Genomic DNA, 24,463 nt, shown 5'->3' with positions numbered 1-24,463 from the left:
GCTTCCTGGTATTTGTATCATGTTCATTAACCTGGTAACTGAACGCATTATCATTGGGTCCCATCCCTTCCCTTTCTCTTCTGCCTGGATCATCCTGATTTAAGGGGAGGAACTTTAAGGGAACACAGTCTGTCCTTTGTGTTTGAAAGGAGGATTCTGTTTGCATGTGTATACATGCTACAAATTCAATATACTAGCTAAGGAGGCTATTTAGTCCACTGAATAGTTCAATGTGCTGCAAGGCAGGATACCTGATTTCTACTCCCAGCTCAGTCACTTTGTGACCTTTGGTAAGTCACTACACCTTGCTGCCTCCCTTGCATCTTCTGCAAGATGAGGCTTACCTTCCTTTGTAAGATGCTTTGAGATCTGTAGATGAAAAATTTGCTATATACAGGGTCTTTGTTAATTATTCTAATGGCCTTTTCCCCCTACAGAACATCGTTACCTGCACCAATGTTTTCTAGGAGTGATTTCAGTGTGTGGAGTATATTAAAAAAATGCATTGGACTGGTAAGTCACTCTCTGCAGTCAGAGGAGACCCAGCTTTGATTCCCCAGTGTTCTTAGCAAAATGTTTATCTTAAAGGGAGGAAGATTAAGTTTGGAAGTACAAAAATGCAAAACCAAAGGCACCCAGACAATGGAGTATTCTGCTGGTGCTGAAGAACTTGAAAGTGATGGTAGACAAAAGTGAAATTGACTAGTTTTATTGCTCAAGCTGAGAAATGCCAAAAGTAAGCGGCATAAATTACAAATTTATAATTCTCTGTAAAGTAAGATGGTGTTAACAACTTATTTCAGAACTCTTTTTAACTTCTAACTTTTAATCTTAGGGTCCTTTAGTAAACTGAGGATTGATAAACACAATTTCTGAATAATATAGTATTTGACATTTTGTCAGAGCTATTCATACTGGCTTGAATAGATTGATTAAAGAATTATTTTCATTATCTGACCCAGTAGTTGCGTATGTCGAACTGATAATTTCTTACTATTTTACAAGTAATGCCCTAAAAGACTTCTTCAAACTTACATTCTTCAAACGTGGGTTGAAGAATATAAAATTACATAGTTGTCAAAATATAATTTGGGGCTTTATTTTGGCTTTCACATAGCTTAAAGGGATGTGATACACCAGGAAATTTCACTTTCAACTGAATGATGGAATAAGGGAATTTGTAATCTATCCTATGCCCTGTTTCTCTATTGAGAGAGTTCATGGTGTAAACTCAGGCTAGTGGGCATGATCTGAATTAGGTCACCTGATTATTCATGACACCAAGAATTAAAGAACTCTCATTAGCAGTAGATACCAACGTAAAGGACACTTGGTCTCCAATCTTAATGGTCAGTCACTAACATTTTCTTTAATCCTTTCAAAAATTTGCAGTCACCTATTGCAGTGCTTGTATCTTAATGGGAGGAGAGAATCCCTGTCTTATCGATGTACCTTTTTTTCAAAAATGGCCTGTGTTTGTTTGGCTAGAAAGAAGCTTTGGACAGCAAAAGAGTCTGAGGCTTGATACATCCGCTTGTTTGAAGCTCAAGCAATGGTTCTCTTCATATCAGCAGTAGAGCAGGGTGAAACTTATTTGGCGAATACTAAATGATCTGAAAAATGCATTTTTCAGGGTATCGAAACTATTTGCGAATTCAGCTCAAATTTATTGAATCGTTTCGGTCAAAAAAAAAAAACCACCCTGAAAATTTTGCAAAAATGTTAGAATAGTCTGTTTCAACGTTTTGACTGAACATTTTCTAAACCATTTTTTTTTCATTTTAGTTTCATTGAGGAAAAAACAGGAAAAAAATTTTTTTTGGTTTGAAATAAGCGGAACCAAAAAAATTTGGCCACTGAAGAGAAAAATCAATGGTTTGCTCAGCTCTAACTAGGTGGTAGAATAAGAAACACTGTTTAGCTTTGTTTGTAGGGCATGGATACAAATAGGGTCACTTAAAATCTGTGAAAACATCTTAAATCCTGTTCCCGTCACAAACTTGAAGGTGTTTCAAAGTACAGTAAAGAATGTGTTGGTGGTTACAGCAATAATACTGTTTAGATGATCAGGGATGATTTTTCAAGGGATCCAGTTCATTATGCTGTGAATGACTGGCTAATGCGTCATCTGTTGGAAGGAAAGTTTAATCTATTCTGCACCATCACAAGCCACTGAGTTGCAGTTACCATCTTTTCTTGGCTGCAGTGCTAGATAAGATTCCATTTGGAGCCCTTTATCAACACTCCTTTTTAGGCCTTTGCTCTGCTTCTAATCCCTTCCAGCCATGGTAGTTAGTGACCAGAACCAGGGGTCTGAGCTGGCCATATCGTGTGTCAGTGAAGACTACTGTTGCCAACCCACCCGAGAGATCATCTTGGAAACTTGTTCTGGCCTGTTGGTAACCTAGAAGTGTGTCAAAGGGAATGACTTCTCCTTTTATCATCTAGGAGCTGTCTAAAATTACAATGCCTATTGTCTTCAATGAGCCACTGAGCTTCCTCCAGCGGATAACCGAATACATGGAACACATATACCTCATTCATAAAGCTAGCAGTCATGCGAACCCCCTGGAAAGAATGCAGGCAAGTGACACTTTCCACCTCCGCTTTGGCTTTAGAAAGGATTCCTCGTGTCCTCAAACTCTCTCTTTAAGATGACATCCTATCTGATGAGAGATGGGTATGGCACTCTGTGGACTGGTTATAGGAAACACAAGAATTGCCATACAGGATCAGACTTGTGGTCCATCTAGTCCAGTCTCTTGTCTCTGACAGTGGCCAGTACCACATGCGATGGAGGAGGATGAAAACACCCCAGCAGTAGGTATATACATCACCTTGAGATGGTTGAAGGGGTCACTGCAGTGGGAGGAAGAGGAGGAGAGTACAGTCAGGAGCTGAACAATTCCAGGCCCATCATCTTTTTAATCACTGTTTTTAAAATTGCACAAACCCATTATTTTTAGTGAAGATCAGATTATGGCTTTGAACTGCCTCAAACAAATCCATTTGCTAACTGGCATTTTGAGAGTTTTTAAGAATGGTCTGGTAGAGCCAGACTTTATTTCCAATTCTTCCCTCTCACCCCAAACCCTACGTACCTTGGAGAGAGCAGAGTAAGTATCTGGTTAGTCACATGCTCAAAGACTTGTTGATGGTGGGCCTAAACTAGTGTACATCCGGGTTTAAGTGTTCCTCTGGAACTCTATTTCTACTTAAAAGAAATATAGAGAACAAGAAGCACATGGTAAACTGTGTATGACAAATACATGCAGTTTAGGCTCAATCTGTGTGATGCTACAGTTGTCCTTTATTCCTGGCAGCAGGATGTATGAAATATAACAAAATAAAAACTCTGCTGCTTTGCAAGGAACACTGGTGAAAGTGACCTCTCCATAGTGACACTGGAAATAATACCTGACTGCTGTTATGTTAAACTAGATTCCACTGCACAGTCACTGGGCAAAAGAAGGGGAAGATGGGCAGAAAAGAACACGCAGGTCTAAGAAAGACCGGGACTGAAGAGGAACGGAGAGTAGTCAGTGTGATCTGGCAAAGTTTGCCAGAAAAAATGATTGCTTTTTGGAAGTGAAATATTCTTCATCTCACACACATATATGTATTACTTATCATGGATCATTATTCCTAGTTTGGGTCTGTCAGGATCTGTGAATGTGTTAACCTTAAACACAGCAACTTCTCTGGCTGATTTAAAAAATGTCACACTCTCCAGAGTGTTGGTGTGTTTGGGTGCATGTGGAGAAAGGGGGGAATCTCAGGGGTACAAGAAGTTGGTAGAGTTCCTGGACATAGAGGGTTTTTAAAAATTGCTATAGCACATGCAAATGTATTGTAAGATACTGCTGTTTCAGTGGAGCTCTCTCTGAAGACTACATCCTGCTGTGTTTGTTTACAGGCTGTAGCTGCTTTTGCAGTTTCTGCAGTAGCTTCTCAGTGGGAGAGAACTGGCAAACCATTTAACCCTCTACTAGGAGAAACCTATGAATTAATCAGGTGACACTGAATTCTTTTAAATGTCGTTGAAGAGGAGGGTGGTTGATGGTCAGTGAATTAAACTGACTTCATGGCAAACTGGAAAATAGTTTATTCCCCAAGATAAAATCGGTTCACTCTGATCAGTCATATATCTAAACGCTATAGCCACAATTAGCTGAAAACCCCAGTGATCAATATGAAATCTGAGAAGATACTGATTTTAGAAGAACTTTATTTCTACCTGTTGACTCATATTTTCTGCATTGTACAAGGGCAGCGAAGTGTATATTATATTCTTCCGAAGAGCCACTTCTAACTAGAGACTCGTAATTACTGTAGCAAGTACCTTATTGATGACCTAGTGTCAGAGTAGATTGAGACCCTTTCATCTGGTCACTTGTCCTGTAAATCATATTTGAACCCAGTTTCCCAGAGGTGGACTACTATTGCCCAGCAAGCTTTGGAATTGCCAGGAGTTGCCCAGTTGAAATTACTTCATATGCATTCCCGGATTGGTAGTGTTCAGTTTGTGATGCAGTTTTTATGGTGGGGGACGTGTATAAGCATTTATTGATCGCCATACATTAACTACGGAGACCATGGGATCTGAGTTCAGGTTTGGTCTAAAAATCCTCAGACATGTTTTAAAAAATGTGTGATCTGACTTTTATTGCAATTTTAATAAAAGTCCCTTTTTGATAAAGGTTGACTACCTGACTTTTTTTTTCCCCCCCTCTAGGGAAGATTTAGGCTTTAGGTTTATATCTGAACAGGTCAGTCACCACCCACCTGTTAGTGCATTTTATTCTGAAGGCCTCAATAAGGACTTTGTTTTTCATGGATCAATCTACCCCAAATTAAAGTTCTGGGGGAAGAGTATAGAAGCAGAGCCCCGTGGAACAATTACTTTGGAGCTTCTAAAGTAAGTATAACCAAAAAACTTTTTTCTCTATTGGACATATATCCCTTAACTATATTAAAAAAAAGGTAAAGGACCATAATATATATATATATATCTGGGCCACGACTACCTTGAAGAATCATTCAACTAATAATGAAACTTTTCTTGGAGTGGGTGGAAGGAAGAGATACTCGGGATTTAAGCATGGACTATTGCTCATCGGTTAATTCCAGGGTTTTGTTGGAAGGATGCCATGGTCTTGCAGCTGTAACAATTTGGCCTGATTTTACTGCAAAGGCAACTGGCATTTCTTGAAACCAAATGCTATTTAAAATTACTTGTTCTTTACGTTTTGTTAGGTGCCTTTAATAAATAAATTTTAAAAAAGAGAGAACTAAAAATACTTTGGCTGAGATAATCGGTGCCACATTAATTTCATTGGGAATTTTGCCTCTAAATCCCACAGGTGGTTTTGATAATGTTAAACATGTGTATGTGTAAACTATATATAACTTCTCCAGGACAGGTACTGTATGCCATGGTAAACCCCAGGAATTCAGATAAATTTCTACCTACAGTTAGACATGACTCACCTACTTGTGTACAGAGGCCTCTTCGTTGAAACCAAATCTCTATTTCCAGGTTATTCGCAGGCTCATGTCTGACTGAGAGCATATTTTACGAAGAAAGTGATTTCATAAATTGTTTTGTAGCATGGCCGAGCTATAATCAAATTAAAAAGCCTCCCTAGACTTTTCTGTAAGGAATTAATGAGTGCACTCAGGATGATAGTGAAGTAAGTCATTCTGGAATTGAGCACTTTGAGGTGGTTTCATAAGAGCTCTTAAACAGATGTAGATTTAGAGAAGTGGTTCTGAAATCTCCTGCTTTTGTGAAACCTTTAAATAGACATTTGGTTTCAATAAGGTGGTGACTTGCTTACCTTATAACGGGTTAACTTCTATTGGAGATACTTATACAAGTAACTTGATGCTCTTAGTTGAATTTCTGATATACACCATGATATCTGATCTTTCTGGGGAATATAAAACATGAGCTGCTTGGTATCTGAACTGTGTTGTGATGAAAACAGAGTAATTGGGCAGCTTGCCTCTATGCCCCAATTCCTTGGTATGTAGATAAATTATTTTAATACATTTTTAAATATAGACTACAAACATTCAACCAAAATAAAAGTTAGTAATGGAAAAATTGCCTTTAATGAAACACTTTTGACTGATCAAGCCACAAGAGATTATTCAGAAAAGAGCAAGTTGAGGTTTTGTGCTATTCACTTCAAGGTGTGTTAGGGTTCTGAACTGTTCAGTGCTGTAGTTCTCTTGTGAACACACTAGGCTCTCTATTGATCTAACTAGACCTGTAAGTATACTAGCAGTATTGGGCAAGAATTGATTAGAAACAAATGTGTTTAATAAGCTAGGCTGTAAGTGAATACACGTGCTGCTTTTGTGTTTGTCATGACTGCACTTTCAAAACATCCGTAGTTTGATTACTAGCCACCTTTCGCCAACTGAAATATTAAATTACATTTCAAGTGGTAAACTAGGACAGGTGGGTGCTGCTTCAACTTGTTATATTTGTGGGCCATACAAATGTTGCCATCCCCAAAACTGCAGGATGAATAGAAATATTAAAGTGCTCTAATTTCTTACGCCACATGAGCCTTGTATGAAAATGCAACTATTGTTCTAAAGTTCAGTGTGAGACAGTTTGTCACTAAAGGATTCAAACTTTAAGGCTGTGTCTATGCAGTACTGGAAAATGACAGACCAGTCAGATACATTAAGCAAAGTTTCGTTCAGTCACTTCTTGATATAAGGTGAAGGTTAGAAAGTGGTTGGTGCTTTAATTGTTTGTTCTTCCTGCCATTATATCAAAATATTTATTTTTTTCTTGTGTTCTCTGTGTAATCAGAATTGAGAGAGAAAAGTTTGATTTACAGTATTACTAAAATGTCTTAGTTGCTTAGTGTGCTAAATCCAGACAGTATTTGCTTCATCAGCGTTGAAAGAGGGATAAAAGATGACTTCATGGCAGAAATATGACTTGGCCAAACCAGTGAAATTAGGAATCCTGTTTGTTGACAGATTAACAGTTTGACCATTTTTAGAAACATTTTTTTTGAGGACTCCAGTCAACAAACAGGTTTCAGAGTAACAGCCGTGTTAGTCGGTATTCTCAAAAAGAAAAGGAGTACTTGTGGCACCTTAGAGTCTAACCAATTTATTTGAGCATAAGCTTTCGTGAGCTACAGCTCACTTCATCGGATGCATACTGTCAACAAACACTGTCTCTGTAAAGTTGGTGCTACAGAGCATGTTAGTGCTAGGATTTTTTTCTTCAGAGTAACTCGTAGTAAAAAAAAAATAGGGATGAAGTGGAAAGATGGAATTAAGGATTAAATTAGATTGTGAACATATTTTTAAAAGACTGAAAATAGTGTCATGGATTCAGTGACAAAAATCTTTTTTTTCAGATAAAGAGCTGGCATTCTATTCAAGTATAAACCTTACACAAGAAGGTTATTTTTCTGGTGTCAGTAATTGCATAGCTTGTAGAATCAGGGAGGTACGAACTCTAGTGACTAATGACAAAACTCCTGCTGACTTCTGTGAAAGCAGTGCAGGTCTCAAGGGTCCCTACATGTTGTGAAGACTTATTTATTTATTTATTTATTTATTTATTTTTTAGGGGGAAGATTACAATTTTTTTTTCAGTTCATTCCCCCAGAACTCACTTAAGATTAAGGGCCTGATTTGCCCCCCAGTACTCTGCACCGCAGATCCCATTGACTTCCACATCTCTGAAACAAGGTCCAAAAGCATTTACTATCAGATGCTTGTGTGAAAACCTATCTGAGTGGGTTGGTCTGCCTAGTTCCTAGTGGAGAGGCATCCATGTCTCTATCAAAACTGGTCGTGACCAGCATCCTTGATGGCAGCCTCAGCAGAGATGTTCATATGAAATAGTCATGAAGAGTGGACTACTTTCTTTTCTTTCAAAGTGGTCTCTCTGGGTCATGGTTGTGGCCTGTGGTGGGACTACTTGGGGAAGGTTACAGTGCAGTTTCCTGTGGCTGAACAGAAGACTTCATTCTCTAGGGCTGTCAGTCAAAATCCTCTTGTGAGCATCAGATTCTCTCACAACTTTAAAAGGACAAATTAAAATAGTTAAAATGTCTTGATTGCTACTGATGCCCTGCTCCAGAGCTCAAGTTATCAAAGGGCACACGTTTGTAGATGATTCCATAAGCAATTTCCTCTCTTTCTTTTTTTTTAAATCACTATTAATGTCTAGTAAGATTCAGATAGAACACACTGCCTTGGTTATAAAGAAAATCCATAAGTGGTTTTTTGTTTGTTTGTTTTTGTTTTAAGTGAGGTAGATACTGTTCAGCAGGGTACTATGTGTTCCACCCCACTACAAAATTCAGAGCAATTAGAGTTTAATGCTGTTTCACCTTCTGTCTTTAGTTCAAGAAGTGGATTTAGTTTCCTGGCATCTGACTTCACTTTTCTGGCTTCTTTCACAGACACAATGAAGCTTACACGTGGACAAACCCAACCTGTTGTGTACATAACATAATTATAGGTAAACTGTGGATAGAACAGTATGGAACAATAGAAATTGTAAATCACAGGTAATATTGCTAATTATGGAGCTACGAGCATTGGTCGTTATAGAGACTGATAAATGGTAATCACAGATCCAAAAGCTTTCCCCTTTGTAATGGATCTTGTAGGTCCAAAATGTTATTTCCTGTTGATCTGCTGAAAACTCTGTTTAAATTATTTCTTCTTCTGAACTGGTTAAATAGTTTTTTGTGTTTGAAACAAATATCAAAAACAGTGTTAACAGTACATATGATTATGTAGAAGACTGGATGGGATACAGAATCTTTCAACTCCAGGTCACCCGTTCAAACCCCGCCCAGTCGATAGTGAATTGCCATTTAATGGCTCTGCAGTGAATTATGTGTAATGTGCAACACAGCATAAATCACCATCACGCTAGTCAATAATGGGCACGCTTATTTCAGTTTTCTGAATTTAGTCCAGGAATCCTGGCTTGACGTCTGGCTGTAACGTAGTTTGGCAGTAGCACTTGAGTGCACGTTTACAGTGTGAGCTACCGTTAGCAGCTTTGTCAACTTCATGTGATTAGCTCACCATAAAGGTATTGATAGTGATATAATAAGAAATACCCTGGGTAGGGGACAGTCCTATATTCCTTTTCCTTTTAACTCCCAATGACTCCAGTGAGTTTTATATGCACACTTTTTGCAGAAATCACCCATTAAAGTCTTCATTTGGTTTTAACAAGCTCTCGGTGTTACCGTTTATGCCTGTCTTAGAATAAAAAAGAGCAACAAGGACTTCCAATAATCCAGTGGCTTTTACTACCCGATTTCTAATATTAAACACAGGTCTAAGTGATTTCATTAAATAGTGTTAGTTTCGTTTTAGCAAAGTAAATACATTAGTGAACACTGCACTTCAGACATTTAGATGCTGGCTTTCTAAATGGTACGCTTGTTCCCTTTGCAGTACTGGAGATAAATGTATCCTTAATTTTAAACCATGTGGACTGTTTGGGAAAGAGCTTCACAGAGTAGAGGGTCACGTTCAGGACAAAAAGTAAGTGGAAAGTCTGTCTGTCTGTCTTATACTATATGGGCACCTAGTACTTTCTGTATAGTGCTAGCTTGTTGGACTGACACATGCTCAACGTGACTGCTAATTTTTTACATTCCTACAGAGTCATCCCATTCTCATTCATTTCTATTTTCTGGGTCAGTATTACACTTACAGGTTTTAGAGTGAGCATTTCATTCGCTATTAGCAAAACTTTAGTGCCATTTGCACCTTGGACTTAAGTGCAGCAATCTGGATTTAAAGGAGAGGTATCCAGAGAAAACATAGAGAATAAGACAATTGTTAACTGTGTCCTTTCCTTGGACTTCTAGTCTTCATTTTAAAATATTTACCAAAAAATGCTAACAGGTGTATTCCCCAAATGCAACCTGTTATATAGCTCTTGGTCTTTATACACTACAATATCAGCTTCATTGCTTCTATAATCCATTTAACAAGCACACAGCTGATGGCTAAATAGTGAGGGAGCATTCAAAGCACAGGACTGAATACCATAAATGTTGGGATAGACTGAAATATTCATCTTTGCATTTATAAATGGTTCTGATAAAATGGCTTCCCTGAAGTTTGTAGTAATCAGGGAAAAAAAGAAACTGGAAAACCTGAATATAATCTGGATTACCAGTAAATCATGCTGATTTTAATTTAGGCTAGGAAGTTATAGAAATTGGGCAGCAAAAATAAGTCTCCTTTCCTCTATAAATAGCAAGAAGAAGCTCTCTGTGATCTATGGCAAATGGACAGAATGCTTGTGGTGTATCAATCCTGCCACATATGATACTTCTAAAAAGAATGAAAAGAGAGGTGGTGACCAGAAGAAAATGAAACCGGTAAGGTTTTAGTATAATTGTTCAGGAGAGAGCTGGTGTTGCTGTTTCTCTCCCATTTGAAGGAAGCATCTTCAGAAATGGAAAAATTACTTGTTAGAGGAACATCTGTTGATGTGGTTGTGGTGAACTGATAGCTATAATAGTGGATATTTTTCATAGTTAGGGCCCTGATACCAGGAACTGATGACTGCTCTGAACTCCCATTGACTTCAGTGAAAGTTGAGGGCATTCAGCATCTCACAGGGATTGGTCATGGAGATTGGAGTTGATATTTGGTGACTACTGTTACAGAGATTGGGTTACATCTTGCTGTCTGTTAGTAAGGAAAATGGCAGTATTGCCAACCTCAGGCATTTTAAAAATGTGCACGAAAAATCATGTGATTGTCTTAAAAATATGAGATTTTAAAAGTTTGGCTTTTTATTTCCCTTCAGTGTTTTGAGCCTTTAGGGTTCATGTTGCAGAGAAGAGCTTAAAAATGAGGGCTATAAGCTTTTTAAAAAATCAAATTAATCTTCCCTTTCTGACAAAGTTGCATTTAGAAGGGGAGTTGCCTAACAGGAAGCCAATGGAAAGCATTCACAAGGATTTTTTTTTTTTTTTGAGAGGAAGCTTGAAAAGTAAGCTTGAGCTTGATTTGAATTCAGAATACAGTACTACTCATCTATTCCACAAACAAAGCATACCAAGCCAAACAGGACATAATTGGATTAAATACATGTACATCATCTATCTTATCCCAGTTTCTTTTTTTAATTGTGTGACATTTTCAGCTAGGTTGTCAATGTATTGGACTTCCCTATTGATGGTCATTATTATTTTTCAGGTAGTCTCTCAGGGATGAAATCCTCTTGTCCTCTCTGCAATTTAACTGTGGAAGGCCCAATTCACAGTGATTCACCTATAGAGGGGATTGGTGGCAAGAAGTGAGAGTTCAGAGTTGCAGGGTTGAAGGTGGGCCAGGGGAGGAATGGCAGGGAGGGTGACCAAATGATCAATGGCTTGTGCAAATCTACTGGATACAGACCGTATCTGGGGCGAGGTCACACTGGGTGAGCTATATCTATGGCTAAAAGATGGTGGTGGCAGAGACTGTGGTTAAATTGCACACATCCTGTTTTCAGGTTTGGGAGGAAGAATATTTCCTCACCTCAGATTGCAAAGCCCATTTATTCAGACGTCACCCTGGGAGTGTGAATTTCACTCATATTGTGTGAAAGATGCAGTGCTGTAATGTTACATTTTTTGTAGCCAGATTCTTCTTGGTGGTAAATTTTTGGTTGACTGTCGCTGGTGGCTTGTGAGGCTTACGTACAGTTTTTAAAATGGGTGAAAATTTATAATACCATTCCTGAATGTCTTTGTCCTCTGTATGTCTTGAGAGTAAAGCATTAAGCAGTAGTACCAAAGTTCACTGTAGTGATTCTGAAATACCTCTTGCATTTCCTCTGTTTCCAATTTCCAAGTGTTGGACACTGAAATAATGGCACTACCTCTGACAGCACAAACTTATCCCCTCTCTCATGTTATAAGGCAGTAGAGCATTTGAATTCCAGTTTGGCCAGCAGATGAGGTCTGTCTGATTGGTGGTTTCCCGGAACCTGCAATCATACCATTTCCAATTTTAAATGGAAAAAAATAAAATATCTGGACAAAGGAAGGAGGAAACAACCTGTCTTTCTGTATTTTACTCTCGCTTTAAAAAAAAAAAAAAAAAGTATTTTATGGTAATGAAACAAAATTCCATGCAATGTCACCTTCTCCAAAGGAAAGGATCCTTTAAGGATCGTCACTGTTAGGAGCCATCAAGCTACCAGATTTGGTAGGGCTTATGCACAAGCAGCACATACAGTACACCCTGTTTTTTAACGATTGAAAAACTGATGCTCCGGCTTCACTTTAGACTAAGAAAATTTTTCTTTTCTGCTGTATTTTACACTTCGTGAAGACTGGTTCTTTTTTCAGTCTGTCTAATCTCGTCCTGAGGGGAACTGTTACATTTTGTTCCTAGAATATCTGAAATTAGGTTCCTTAATTCTGCTGGAATAAGGTACTGGTATTAATTTTTTTTACCACCTCTTTGTAGAACATAAGAGATGAAGGGACCCCTTCAATCAGTTTTATACTGGTAGTGCAGTGGCTGTGTAGGCATATGCGACAGCTATATGCACCTCAGCAGGACCTATTTTACTAGTGTGGAGAGTGGGAATGTTGGTCAGAATCCTGGAAAAGTTCTCAACCTTTTTGTAAAAGCATCATGAAATCTTTAATGACCTCTAGGCAGCCAGCAAAGATGGCAGAAAGAACCAGTATTGCACTGTACTGGGGCATGAGTCCTGGTGTAAAATGATGGCTTATTTTGGATTGATTTAGGTAAAGAAGCAATCAGAGGATCTAAAATGTTTGACTCTTGAAATTATGTGCTTGGTGTGCTTCACTGAAGCCTAAGGAACATGAGCATATCAGCTTGCTAACCAGCCCTCAGAATCTGGTATGTGACTACACAAGATTCAGGAGTACAGATGTCTTATGACTTATTGCTTACCTAGTGCTGCCAATGTATGTAGCACTTTACATAACAGTGTAAGGCTATATCTACATGGCGCGCGTCTTTTGGCGGCATGTACAGTAGGTACTCAGGTAGCCCCCATGCGTGGATTTAATGTAGATGGTGAGGCCCGGCTTAGGTAAATAGAGTACAAACATGCCTGAGGGTGTGGGTATGTACCCAGGTACATGCCCTGCATGGTTCTCTCTTCGCCCAGGCCATGTCATCCTGTCTACACTGCTGTTTTTAGTCACATAGCGGAGAAGGGGTCCTGAGTGCACGCAGCAACGGGCTCCACAGTTTTCTCAGCTGCTGCCTCTTCATCTGGGACCTCCTCCTCCTGGCTAGGGCCACTTTCCACTGACTCCAGACATGAAGAAGTATCCAGTGGGCTCTTTGCAATGGAGGTGGGGTCACCACTTAGGATTGCATCCAACTCACTGTAAAAACAGCAGCTTTGGGGTGCAGCACCAGACTGACAGTTTGCCTTCCTTGCCTTGTGGTATGCGTTCCTCAGCTCCTTCACCTTTGCTCTGCACTGCAGGGTGTCTCTGTTGTGCCCCTTCTCCTGCAAGCTGCGTGCAGTCTGCTCCTAGGTATGGAAATTCCTATGGCTGGAACGCATCTGGCATGGCATGGCCTCCTTTCCCCAAACACTGATCAGGTCCAGTAGCTCGGCATTGCTCCAAGCAGGGGATTGTTTGCTATGTGGAGCAGCCATGGTCACCTGGGCAGATGAGCACTCGCAACAGGAAAGGGAATTTCAAACTTCCTGGGGCTCTCAGGTGGTGGGGTGGATGTCTGTTTACCTGGGGCGTCAGAGCAGCGGAGATGCTGGCCGGAGTGGTCACTTTTGGAATTGTGGAATTTGGAAAAAGGCGTTTAAACGGGTAGAATGTGTCTTCACTTTCACAACAGCACAAAAAGAACAGCGGAAAGAGCCTCTTGTGAAGGTGGTTTTCTTTTTGCAGTGAAACTTCTGAGTTTAACCACAAAAAGTCATTAACAAGTGTAGACGCTCCCACGGGTTTAGCGGAAGAAAGGGACATTTTGCGCTTTAAATAGCAAGTGTAGTAGACATATTCCTGCTGCCTCCCAGCGGCTGGAGCCTTTTCCTGCTGCAGGAAAAGGCTCTTGTGTGAGGAAGGGCTCTGCCAATTCCCTGCTGCTGGAGCCTTTCCACACCGTAGGGAAGAACTGTGGCAGCTGCTGCCTTCCTGCTGCCAGAGTTTTCCTCACTGTGGTGAAAGGTTCTGGTAGGTGGTAGCTGCTGAAGCTTTTCTCTGCTGCCTCTAGGGTGACCAGATAGCAAGCGTGAAAAATCAGGACAGAGGGTGGGGGGTAATAGGCACCTATGTAAGAAAAAGTCCCAAATATCAGGACTGTCCCTATAAAATCAGGACATCTGGTCACCCTAGGTGCCTCTCCCTGCCCGCCCCCCCCACCACCGCTCTCGCCTGTGCTAGAGCCTTTCACTGACACATGTAGCTACACACCGTGGTGTGAAGGCAGTTTATCACTGTGGCCTGTAGCTACACATACCCTACATGCTGCCAAAAGTGGTGTATATTGTGGATATAGGTATCGACGCATTACCACAGCAGAAGAGCTACTGATCGAAGACAGGAAAAATAGGATATGAGTCAAGAAAAGGGAGGGTGAAGTAAACAAGAAAGAAAAGATTTCTGGAAGACATGAATGATGACAGAAGGTGCTTTTTCTAGATAGAAACTAGGAGTTGTTCCAAACGTAGTAGGTAGTGTGGAAGAAGGCATGAAGTATGGATAATGAAGAAGAGCATAAATGAGGAAGAGGAGGAGGAAAGGAGAGCAGAGATACAGGTGGGGTGAAATAATGGAATGTCTTGAATTGGATAGGATTTTTAATGTCCTCTCCAGAGAACTCTAGGCAGAAGAGCTGTATGTCATTTCCCTCTATTCCACTATCAATTATTGTGTTTTCGTTTCAGAGCGAAGATGCTGGGAACGATGAGGCTGATGATATGCCAGAGATCCAAGAGACTGTGCAAGTCATACCAGGCAGTAAGCTGCTTTGGAGAATAAATTCTAGACCACCAAACTCATCACAGGTGACTAGTTCAATAAATTAGAACTCTCTGGTCATAATGGCTTGGCCAAGAACATTATCATACTGGACAAGGGTAACTCATCTTAGATACATGGTAATCTTATAGGTAGGGCCCTACCCAATTCACGGTCCGTTTTTGATTAATTTCACAATCATAAGATTTTAAAAATCATAAGTTGTATGATTTCAGCTATTTAAATCTGAAATTTCAGGGAGTTGTGATTGTAGGAATCCTGACCCAAAAACGAGTTGTGGGGAGGAGGGTTGCAGGGTTAGCAGGGAGGGTTGCGGTACTGCTACCCTTACTACCCTCAGTCAGCAGCAGCAGCCACTCTCCAGCCACCCAGCTCTGAAGGCAGCGCAAAAGTAAGAGGGGCAATACCACGACCCCCCCCCTAAAATAATTCTGTGACCCTCCCTGCAATTCCCTTTTGGGTCAAGACTCCCAATTTGAAAAACACTGGTCTCCCCCATGAAATCCCTGTAGTGTAGGGTAAAAGCATACAAAAGACCAGATTTCATGGCCCATGACATGTTCTTTATGGCCGAGAATTTGGTAGGGCCCTACTTATAGGTAGATTTGAAAAACGCCCAGAGTGTCATCCTTTGATATCAGGGGAAAATAGGCCAGTTTTTTTTAGAGAGCATGTCTGTTTTGTGTGTCCTTTTCAATAAATTATAAAAACGATAACCCCTTGAGACAGCTCAGAATCAGAGAACCTATGAGCAACAAGCTTTCTTGATCCTCTGTAGCAAGGACTCTTCAGTCACTGCAGTATCATGTTTTTATTTGCCAGAGTCCACAGCATAATTAAAAATGGTATTTTCAAAAGTGCTCAGCATTAGCCAACCCTGCTCTTACTACAGTCAGTGAGAGCAGATTTGGTTCAATAAGTGCTTTTGAAAATCGCATTGTGACAGCCCAGGAAAGGGAATCAAATGTCACTGATTTTTAAAAAAAACCAAAACTTTACTATATACTATATCTTTATTCTGCCTTAAGATGTACAATTTCACCAGTTTTGCTGTGAGTCTCAATGAGCTGGAAACGGGCACGGAAGCAGTTTTAGCTCCCACTGATTGTCGTCTACGTCCAGATATCAGAGGCATGGAAAATGGAGAGCTGGGTACGTGTATTTGCTAGAGATTTGGTATTTGTTAATTCTGTCTCTTGACACCCATCCACTTCCCTGACCATAGGGAAGATGGAAGAGAACTGGTTTGGGGTGAGGTGGCTGTCCTCAGATTTTTACCCACTTCTTAATTCTGGGCAATAACTGTATTTCCAGGGTAACTTTTTCTTTATCACCACAGTGTGATCGATCATGAATGTTACTCCCTCCGGAACAATGTACATGACTGTTCTTGCCAGCAGAGTCTGGCTGTGTAAGAGGCCAAGGTCGATTCTGAATATGGATATCCTATGTTACAGAACAATTGGAAGCACATATTGGGAAACGGGTCAGAAAGATTCTTTGTTGCTCTGGAGTTTGCTTGGAAAAATATGTAGGGTGGAATAACAAGGAAGCATCCTGTTCTACTTCCGACTGTATCCACTTTGAGTCCTTACCCCATCCAGTACAGTCCTTCTGACAAATGAAGTACCAAGTTTAGGATTCCCAGTATGTTTGCTTGGATCATCCACTCCTCTGGTGTGCTGCTGCCTAGAAGGGGTGGCTGTTTTGGTTTAAAGAGAATGTGTACAACAAATGCTTTCCTGTGCTTAAAGTGAATTCAATTTTATTTCTCCAGCCTTTCCCATGTTTTGTTCTTTTTGTCTTTTATTTTGCAATGTAACCAATTCCTATTTAAATGTTTATTAGACCTGGCTAGTAAAGAAAAAGAGAGACTAGAAGAGAAACAAAGAGCCACTCGTAAGGAACGTGCAAAAGATGAAGTGGAATGGAGGACAAGGTAACTTTTAGAGGTGGGGAAGAAAGTTGGGCATGTAGTTAAGGTTAGCGAACAGTTTGTTTTTACTGTTTGATTCCTCTTTGCACTATGGAACAATTTTATAGTGTCACTTAAAGCCCTTGTGGGGAAGGAACATTTGAAAAATGCAACATGAAGCCAAAATTGTAGATTATTTCATCCCAAAGTACCCATACTGCTGTAAATAAGTTGAGGCTGAAACTTGTAGTAGGAACACCAAGGGAGTGCCGAAGTATTTTGCCTCCAGGGGCTGGCCTTTTTACTACAGGACAAATAAAACCTTGGGAGTATCCCAAAGTAGTTGTTTTAATAGAGGGAGATTCTTGTGGAAAGTGGCCTTCAGTGGATATTTCCCTGTGTAGTACTGCCAGCACCAAAAAAAGCAGCCATCTCAAGGATAGAAGGGGCCAACCAAATGGCGTCCAACACATCACCCAATGGTGCAGATTGTTACGGGGAAACAAATTGCTTTAAAGAACATGTAACCCAAATGGTTATCTCTTAAAATAACCAAATCCTAAGAAATACTAATACAATTCTTTTAAACTCCTGAAGCAGTGTTCATCCCTAGGTAACTTTAAAGTACTTTATAAAGGTGGGGTAAGTAGGGCTCAGAGAGGTTAAGTAACTTGCTGAAGGTCACACAGTGAGTCTGTGGTGTCCTTGGGAACAGAATGGAGATCTCCTGGCTCCAACTCATGAATTCACACTGTTAATGTCCTTGTAATACATAAACACTTCAGTTACCTTTTTAAATATTAAACAAAAATCACTGGAAAATCTTTAATTGAAAAAGAACCACGATTTTATATGGTCACAGAAAAGAAGCTGATCGCGAAGGTTAAGAATACATCTATGTAAGGAAGAAAAGAAACATTTGGATTATGTTTATCACTATTTAGGCATGTATTAGTGTAGTAACAGGCATAAGCACTGAAAGATTTCAGTGGTATTTACTTTTCCTACTGTTAACCCGCAATCAAGTCTTAGTTGTGGAAAGGTATTACTTTTCAGATTGGAAAATGATTTACCTAACTATTGAAAGTGCAGCACCACCTTGTTCTTGTTCAGTAAAAGAACACTTGTCAAAAATTACAACAAAAAATAGAAGCATTTTGAAATACAGTGTATCTGTTATAACATTGGTCTGATTCACAATCTTGCCTTACAGGCACGTCAGAAAAAGAAACCGGGCTATTCTTGCACATGATGATTTTTTGTTTTGTTTTTGTAGTAAGCAGATAAAATTAAATTCTGAAGCAACAGGAGGAGATTCTCAAAGGCAGAAAGAGTAGTTAAGCACCCAACTCCCATTGAAACTCAGTGGGAAATGGGCGGCTAATTCCCATTCATACCTTAGAAAATCTCCTCTAGAGCAGTGGTTCTCAACCTCTATTCATTTGCAGACCCCTAAAAAAGTTCAAATGGCGGTGCGGACTCCTTCGGAAATCTTGGACTACAGGTTGAAAACCACTGTTCTTGGTAACGACAACCTTTGATGGACCGCTTCGACATAGTCTGCGGACCCCCCCTGAGCTCCGCACACCACAGGTTGAGAACCACTGTTCTAGAGAACATACAATTGATTTCAACTATTGCTACCAGTTAATACACAGAACAGCTTAAACTTGAGCTTCTACTGATGTGCAGTACAAAATGCAGCTATACAGAACAGAACTGTTTTTCCTCTGTGTGGGGACACGTTTAAGAGGAAGAACATTTTATGACAAAAACTGACTTGCCAATTTAAAATATAAAGAACGTTGATGTGTAGATTTTTTTCCCTTTGATGAACTGGGACAGGAATGATAAAACCAGTACTGTAAGGTCAAGAAGAAAGGGGTATATAAACAAGGATGGAGTAAGGTCTTTGCTAAACGTAACTTAAGAACTTGATTTTTCCCCCTAGATATCTAACGGGAAAGAATAGGTTAGATTGAAAAATTCACGTGCCTTTTTACACTTGTTTGTAAAAGAAGCAAAAAAATGTTTTCCCTTTAATATATGTTTCCTTACCCACTTCATTTGCTTTTCACAGATGGTTTCATCAAGGCAATAACCCATACACTGGAACGTCAGACTGGTTATATTCAGGCGGATACTTTGATAGAAATTTCTCAGACTGTCCAGATATATATTGAAATCTCTGAACTCATCACTCCATCTCATCTGGACATCTAGTTGTTAAATTTCAATCTATGCCAGTTATTCTGGTTTTGTTAATAGCAAAAAACAGCTTTTCTAAAGTAAATTTTAATGAAAATTGTATCATTCACCAATCAAGGATTTGTAATTAATTTTGATTGCCAAATATTTAAATGCTATTACATTCTTTCCATAAAGCTTTCATCTGAAATCATCATGTTTTCTCTAAGTTTTAAAAGGGACTTTGGTTGCCTTTTTTTGTCCTTTTTTGGGTCTGTCAAAGGTATGCTGTAGCCATAGGGTTTACAGCACCCTTTTAATTATATAACTGAGAAAAAAATAGCAGTGATATCCTTGTTACTTCACTTAGTACAGTATTAAAGAATCTAACTGTCCAGAACTTGGAACAATGGTAAATTAGTACGGTACAAACATGATCAAATCGGGCAGAGTCAGCGTTCCCTGTGAAGAGATGTATGCAACGTTTTCAAATGGTAAGCAGAGCTGAAGAGATTGGCGCTCCTGGTCTATCTCAGTACAATTCGGTAATTTAAAAGATTGAAAAAAAACATTAGGCTTACTGCAGTTTGAAAAACTGCTATTCTGAATTCTCTGTCTTTGGGCACTGTGAGCATTACTTAAACTATATACCTATGATGACAATTACATAACACCGTGTGTGTTGGGGGATGAGAAGGGTGCATTAACAAACATCTGCTTTTCTAAAGTAAAACATTACTCTTAAAATACAGAAAGCTTCAGAGAGATTTGTAGAAACATGGACGTTGTGGTTACAGCATAAGATATAGGATATTGCTTGCTACCACTAGGAGGCTTGGGTCTCCAGCACTACTTTAAGCATCTTAGGCACTATTTAAGCTTCTAAACTGACTTTTCTTTGGAAGCACTCAATATATATCCACAGATGGTCTTATTTGTGTTTTTATTTTGTTTTTTGTGCATGTTCTGAAACATTACTGGTAACATCTGGTTGTATGTTGTAAAAAAAAACAAACCCCCAATCCGTTTAAAGCTAAGTGGCATAACTAAAGTTATTTTAAAAATGGTATTAGGTATAATCTCTGTAACCACTTGCAGTCATAGAAAATGGATTTATTTTTGTTGTCAAACCATATAATGTTGGAACGATTTGAACTGCGAATCCATTGACGGTATCTATAAATGTATGGAGTTAATTGTCAAAGTGGTACATTTCTGAGAATGGGAGGGGGCTTAAACAATTAGGTTTAGAAATTAAACCAATTTTAATAGTTGCTCATTCTTTTATGAAAGCCCTCAATTTAATAACCAATAGAAACTGGCTATGTTGCTGATAAATTTACAGTAATTCAGAGGCTACTGATATTAAACACCAGCATTTCTTTGCGTATTCATGAAAGAATCAGTCTGATTTCCAAATTCATTTGAGGATGTGTAATTGTGACTTCATCCAAAGACTAGGTTTTGAAGTGCATTTACCAGCCAGAAGAAAAATGAAAAATAAACAAAATCCAAGAGAAACCTATTTCTTTCATGTGAAATTATGCACCCAAAGATGGGAGATATTTGATATTTGTTACATTTTAGTTACATTTTGTTCATCTTTCCAGTGAAGAAGGTAAGCTGTGAAGGTTCAAGGCAGTTAAGGCACAACTCTGAAATAAATTCATGTCACTGTATCCTGTTGTCAGCAATCAACTTTGTTGACCTTCAAGTCTCTTGGACATCCAGGCTAGTTTTGATGATCTTGTTTATATTGGTGAGTTAGAGAAAAAAATATTTACTCCTGATTTAAGTACATTGGCAATTCTGATTTTTATAAGGCATAACTAATGCATATGGCAACTTAAACTACTTTCGATCTGCTATTTTGTAAAATTAAACCTAAAAGATTAATATTTCACATACTTTAAGCCCCTTCAATTTTCTTGCTCGTAGATGTTAACATAAGGAGCACTGTACAAAGGTATCAGTGAAAACAGTGAAGGGATTCAAGTTTTAAGCCATATTTGTAATGTTTCATGAATAAATCTTGTTTAAACTAAATACTTAAGTTTGTTCATTGTTACAGTGCTGCTTTAATACACATACATATAAATAGAAAGGCACTAGAATGAAAAAATGCTATAACTGATTTTTAAAAATCCTATTTATAAATAAGGTGTACAGGTGGGAAATCTTTTAATTCTGAATCACAGCCTAAGTTCAGTAGGTCTAAAAATATTTCCATTATGCAAAAATCAGTTTTTTATTTGAAAAAGGCTATGGAGGCACACTTAATTGCATTATAGAATAAAAGACTCCAGCAAAATGTTATCCATTACTATTGCCTACATTGCATAGATCTGTTACTTTGGCATTTTCCCTACTTTTAAAGCAAAGTCCAAAAACTTCTTTTTTCCCCTTTTTTCTTTGTTCTTTGTTTGGCTTATTAAGGCTGTATCAAAAGTATTTACAAAATGCTTCCTCGCTACTCACGGCTAGCGTACATTTCACTAGCCATCTGATACCTAATGTTACAGTTTGATTATTTGTCTCAAGTGAAAAACATTAATGTCTCTTTTTAAATGAAAAAACCGCACCTATATAGTTTTACTTCTTAAGACACATTAACTAAACTTTGCACCTTTTAAAAAGAATGTCACTTTTATAACTTGATTAAACACTGACTGTATGTAAAATAATTGTGTGTTAGTATGTGTTCATACATTTACATAGAATTTTTTTTTTTTTAAAGAAACCACAATAGATGCTAAACACACTTCAGGCCTATACATGGTATAAAAGATGTCTGAAGTGTGACTTTCACAATCGAGCAACTATTTTTGTGGGGAGGAAAAGTTACACGTTATCTTGGCTTGTCATTTTCCTTTGTATCTACCTTGATACTTATTGGAGACATATGATTTGAATTAGAACTTTCATCCTTATAAACACAGCTTTTCTTCTGCTTGAGCATGCAGTAGACTCAATTCTTTGACATCAGGCTCTTGCTAGAAAAATACATAGATGGCAATAATGTAGTTATCACAAATATACTGAAAGCTACTGTAGGAAGAAATGATCTGAAAAAGAACAAATGAGTTATTTAAACACTTTTTTGAAACTCAAACAGGAACCCTTCCTCCCCCAACCCCCCCAAAAAGGATGTGGGTCTATCAGATATGTTTTGAATGTTATTCTCCACAGTGGAAGTCCCACCACTACATGTTTTAAAAAACCCAAACACTAAGTGGAATGGACAGGATGGAACTCTCAGTAAAAGGTAAATTAATCTTTTGGTAAAATTTTAAATTCCAACAGAAGTGAAACTCTAAGTTTATAGCCACTGCATAGCATCTAACTTGGTCATTTTGACGATACACCATACTGTAGATTGTGACAACTGGGATAGTGGACCCTTGTAATTCCTGGGGCCCAGATTATATAGGGAGGGGAATTATACTCCAAATTAAGTAGAAAAACCACAGAAATGATTAGCAATGGTTTCCCATTTGAACACAGTTTAAAATTCTCTATAAATTAAGAGGCGAAGGCTCTGAGGTATATTTTCTTCTGCCTCCACGCTTTGAAATCGGGGGGTGGTTTTCCTTTTTTCTTTTCATGGATTTTTCCTAAATTTAGAATGGTTATAAAAGACTTCAGATCACTGATTTTTACATACTAATAGTCTGTGTATTTGTAACCATCTGTACAGTACATATGCCTGATGTATTTCCTCATAAATGTAGTCTTCATCTCATGTTCACTGTACTCAATATATCTTAATGTTACAAATAAACATGTTTGTTTAGTATATGTGGACTAAACACTACATAATTTGATAATATACTGTAACTTTGCCTCTCTGAAAACACACCTGTAGTTTGGGTCAATTGTATAATAAAGCAATATTTAAATTTATGTAAATCTAAATGGTTCTATCGTAGAAAATTCATTTTTGGTATGTTTTGTAGCATGAAAAAATTAAAACTTGCTTATACTTTGACTATACTTTTACGAAGCTGCTTTTCTTTTGCGTTACTCAATTGCTGTATTCCTATTGATTAAATATCTACACACTGTGTTTGCCTTATCCATGTTGCATGAAAATATCAAATAAAAATAATTTAGTGAAATGGATTTATTTTTATAATATTTAATAACAGTCAATACCCATCTATAACAATCAATCCTATTTAGCTTTTCAGAGAAGTCTGTACAGATTTGTGGACATAAATGTTAAACTGTAAATTTGAATAAAGGTCATTTTGAAGAAGACATGCAATGTTTGGTATTAAATATTTTTTCAGTGTCTGAAATGTTTTTCTGTCAGCAAAAAAATCTTGATTTAGTGCAAGTAATTGACCTGCAGTGTGACACTGTCCCAAGAATTATTGCCTAGCAAATTGTTTGTTTCCTTCTATAGTTTTATATGCTGAGAATATGCCTGAAATCTGTGTAGTGGCAAGAGTGACTATGTCTTAGCCCAGGAGGTCTCACCAGAGAACTTCTCAGGGCAGGGAACTGCACTGTCCCACTGGAAGAGTTTCCAACTGCATCATCTTTGATTTAAGTCTCCATTCTTCTCTTGATTACAGCTACTGTTTGTATCACATAGATATTTCACAAACCCATGCTGCCTTGTATTGTTCACTGAGTTCTCAGTGAGTTAAATGGATGCTTTGATAGGAGAAATGTTAGTGCTCTTAAGATGAATCAGGAACAGATCACTGCAGGAGTCCACTAGAAACCCCTGCCTCCCTCCCGCAATGATGACTGCCCATTTACAATTACTTTGAGGTTGATCAGCTAGTTTTTAAATCCACTTAAAATGTGCTACATAGCATAAAAAAATCAAACTTTTAATCAAAATGGCATGCAGTACTAAATCAAATGTTTTATAGAAGTCTAATATATCACAATTGCCTTTACAAAGCAAATGTTTCTCATAAAAAAAATAGTTTGAGACCTATGTTCAATAAAACAATGAAGGTCACTAATTATGTGGCCACCCTTTAAAAACTGTCCTAGATGAGCCTTTTTGTGATTTTTTTTTTTTTTTTTTTGCCTGGGATCTGTCAGGTTAACAGGTCCATAATTCAGCAAGTAGTCCTGTTTACCCTTTTTAAAATATTGGCAAAATATTAGCAGCGCCTGCAGGACTGATTAACATCCCCCAAGTTGTAGTAGAAAGTATTTAATCACTGTAAACTTCATGCAAACATCTACTCCTTTCCAAATACAGAACAGAAATATTTAACACTTCTGCCATTTGTGTATCATAACTGACAATTTTACCGTCCCTGTCTAGTGACAAATCTATACTATGCTAGGTATTTCTTATTCCTGAAATAGTAAGAGGCCT

At 38.4% G+C, this 24,463-nt stretch overlaps 1 protein-coding gene across 10 annotated transcripts in view; it reads left to right on the top strand.

The window, feature by feature from the left end:
• Positions 1-23,376, top strand: part of OSBPL2 (oxysterol binding protein like 2) — a 52,296-nt gene extending 28,920 nt beyond the window's left edge. For all 10 annotated transcript variants that reach the window (XM_077831946.1, XM_077831939.1, XM_077831942.1 and 7 more), the window contains 11 exons: positions 438-513; positions 2,449-2,583; positions 3,917-4,014; positions 4,736-4,918; positions 8,451-8,558; positions 9,466-9,555; positions 10,280-10,403; positions 14,921-15,040; positions 16,043-16,166; positions 16,863-16,953; positions 19,010-23,376. In XM_077831946.1, the coding sequence (XP_077688072.1) occupies positions 438-513; positions 2,449-2,583; positions 3,917-4,014; positions 4,736-4,918; positions 8,451-8,558; positions 9,466-9,555; positions 10,280-10,403; positions 14,921-15,040; positions 16,043-16,166; positions 16,863-16,953; positions 19,010-19,112 (1,252 nt within the window). In that variant the 3' untranslated portion in view covers positions 19,113-23,376. The remainder of the gene's footprint in view (positions 1-437; positions 514-2,448; positions 2,584-3,916; positions 4,015-4,735; positions 4,919-8,450; positions 8,559-9,465; positions 9,556-10,279; positions 10,404-14,920; positions 15,041-16,042; positions 16,167-16,862; positions 16,954-19,009) is intronic.
• The last annotated feature ends 1,087 nt before the right edge of the window (positions 23,377-24,463 follow it).

Source organism: Eretmochelys imbricata, chromosome 13 (assembly GCF_965152235.1).
Source record: "Eretmochelys imbricata isolate rEreImb1 chromosome 13, rEreImb1.hap1, whole genome shotgun sequence".
Taxonomy (NCBI): domain Eukaryota; kingdom Metazoa; phylum Chordata; order Testudines; family Cheloniidae; genus Eretmochelys; species Eretmochelys imbricata.
The sequence above is the reverse complement of the archived record's forward strand: the minus strand, read 5'-3'. Positions and strand labels throughout refer to the sequence as shown.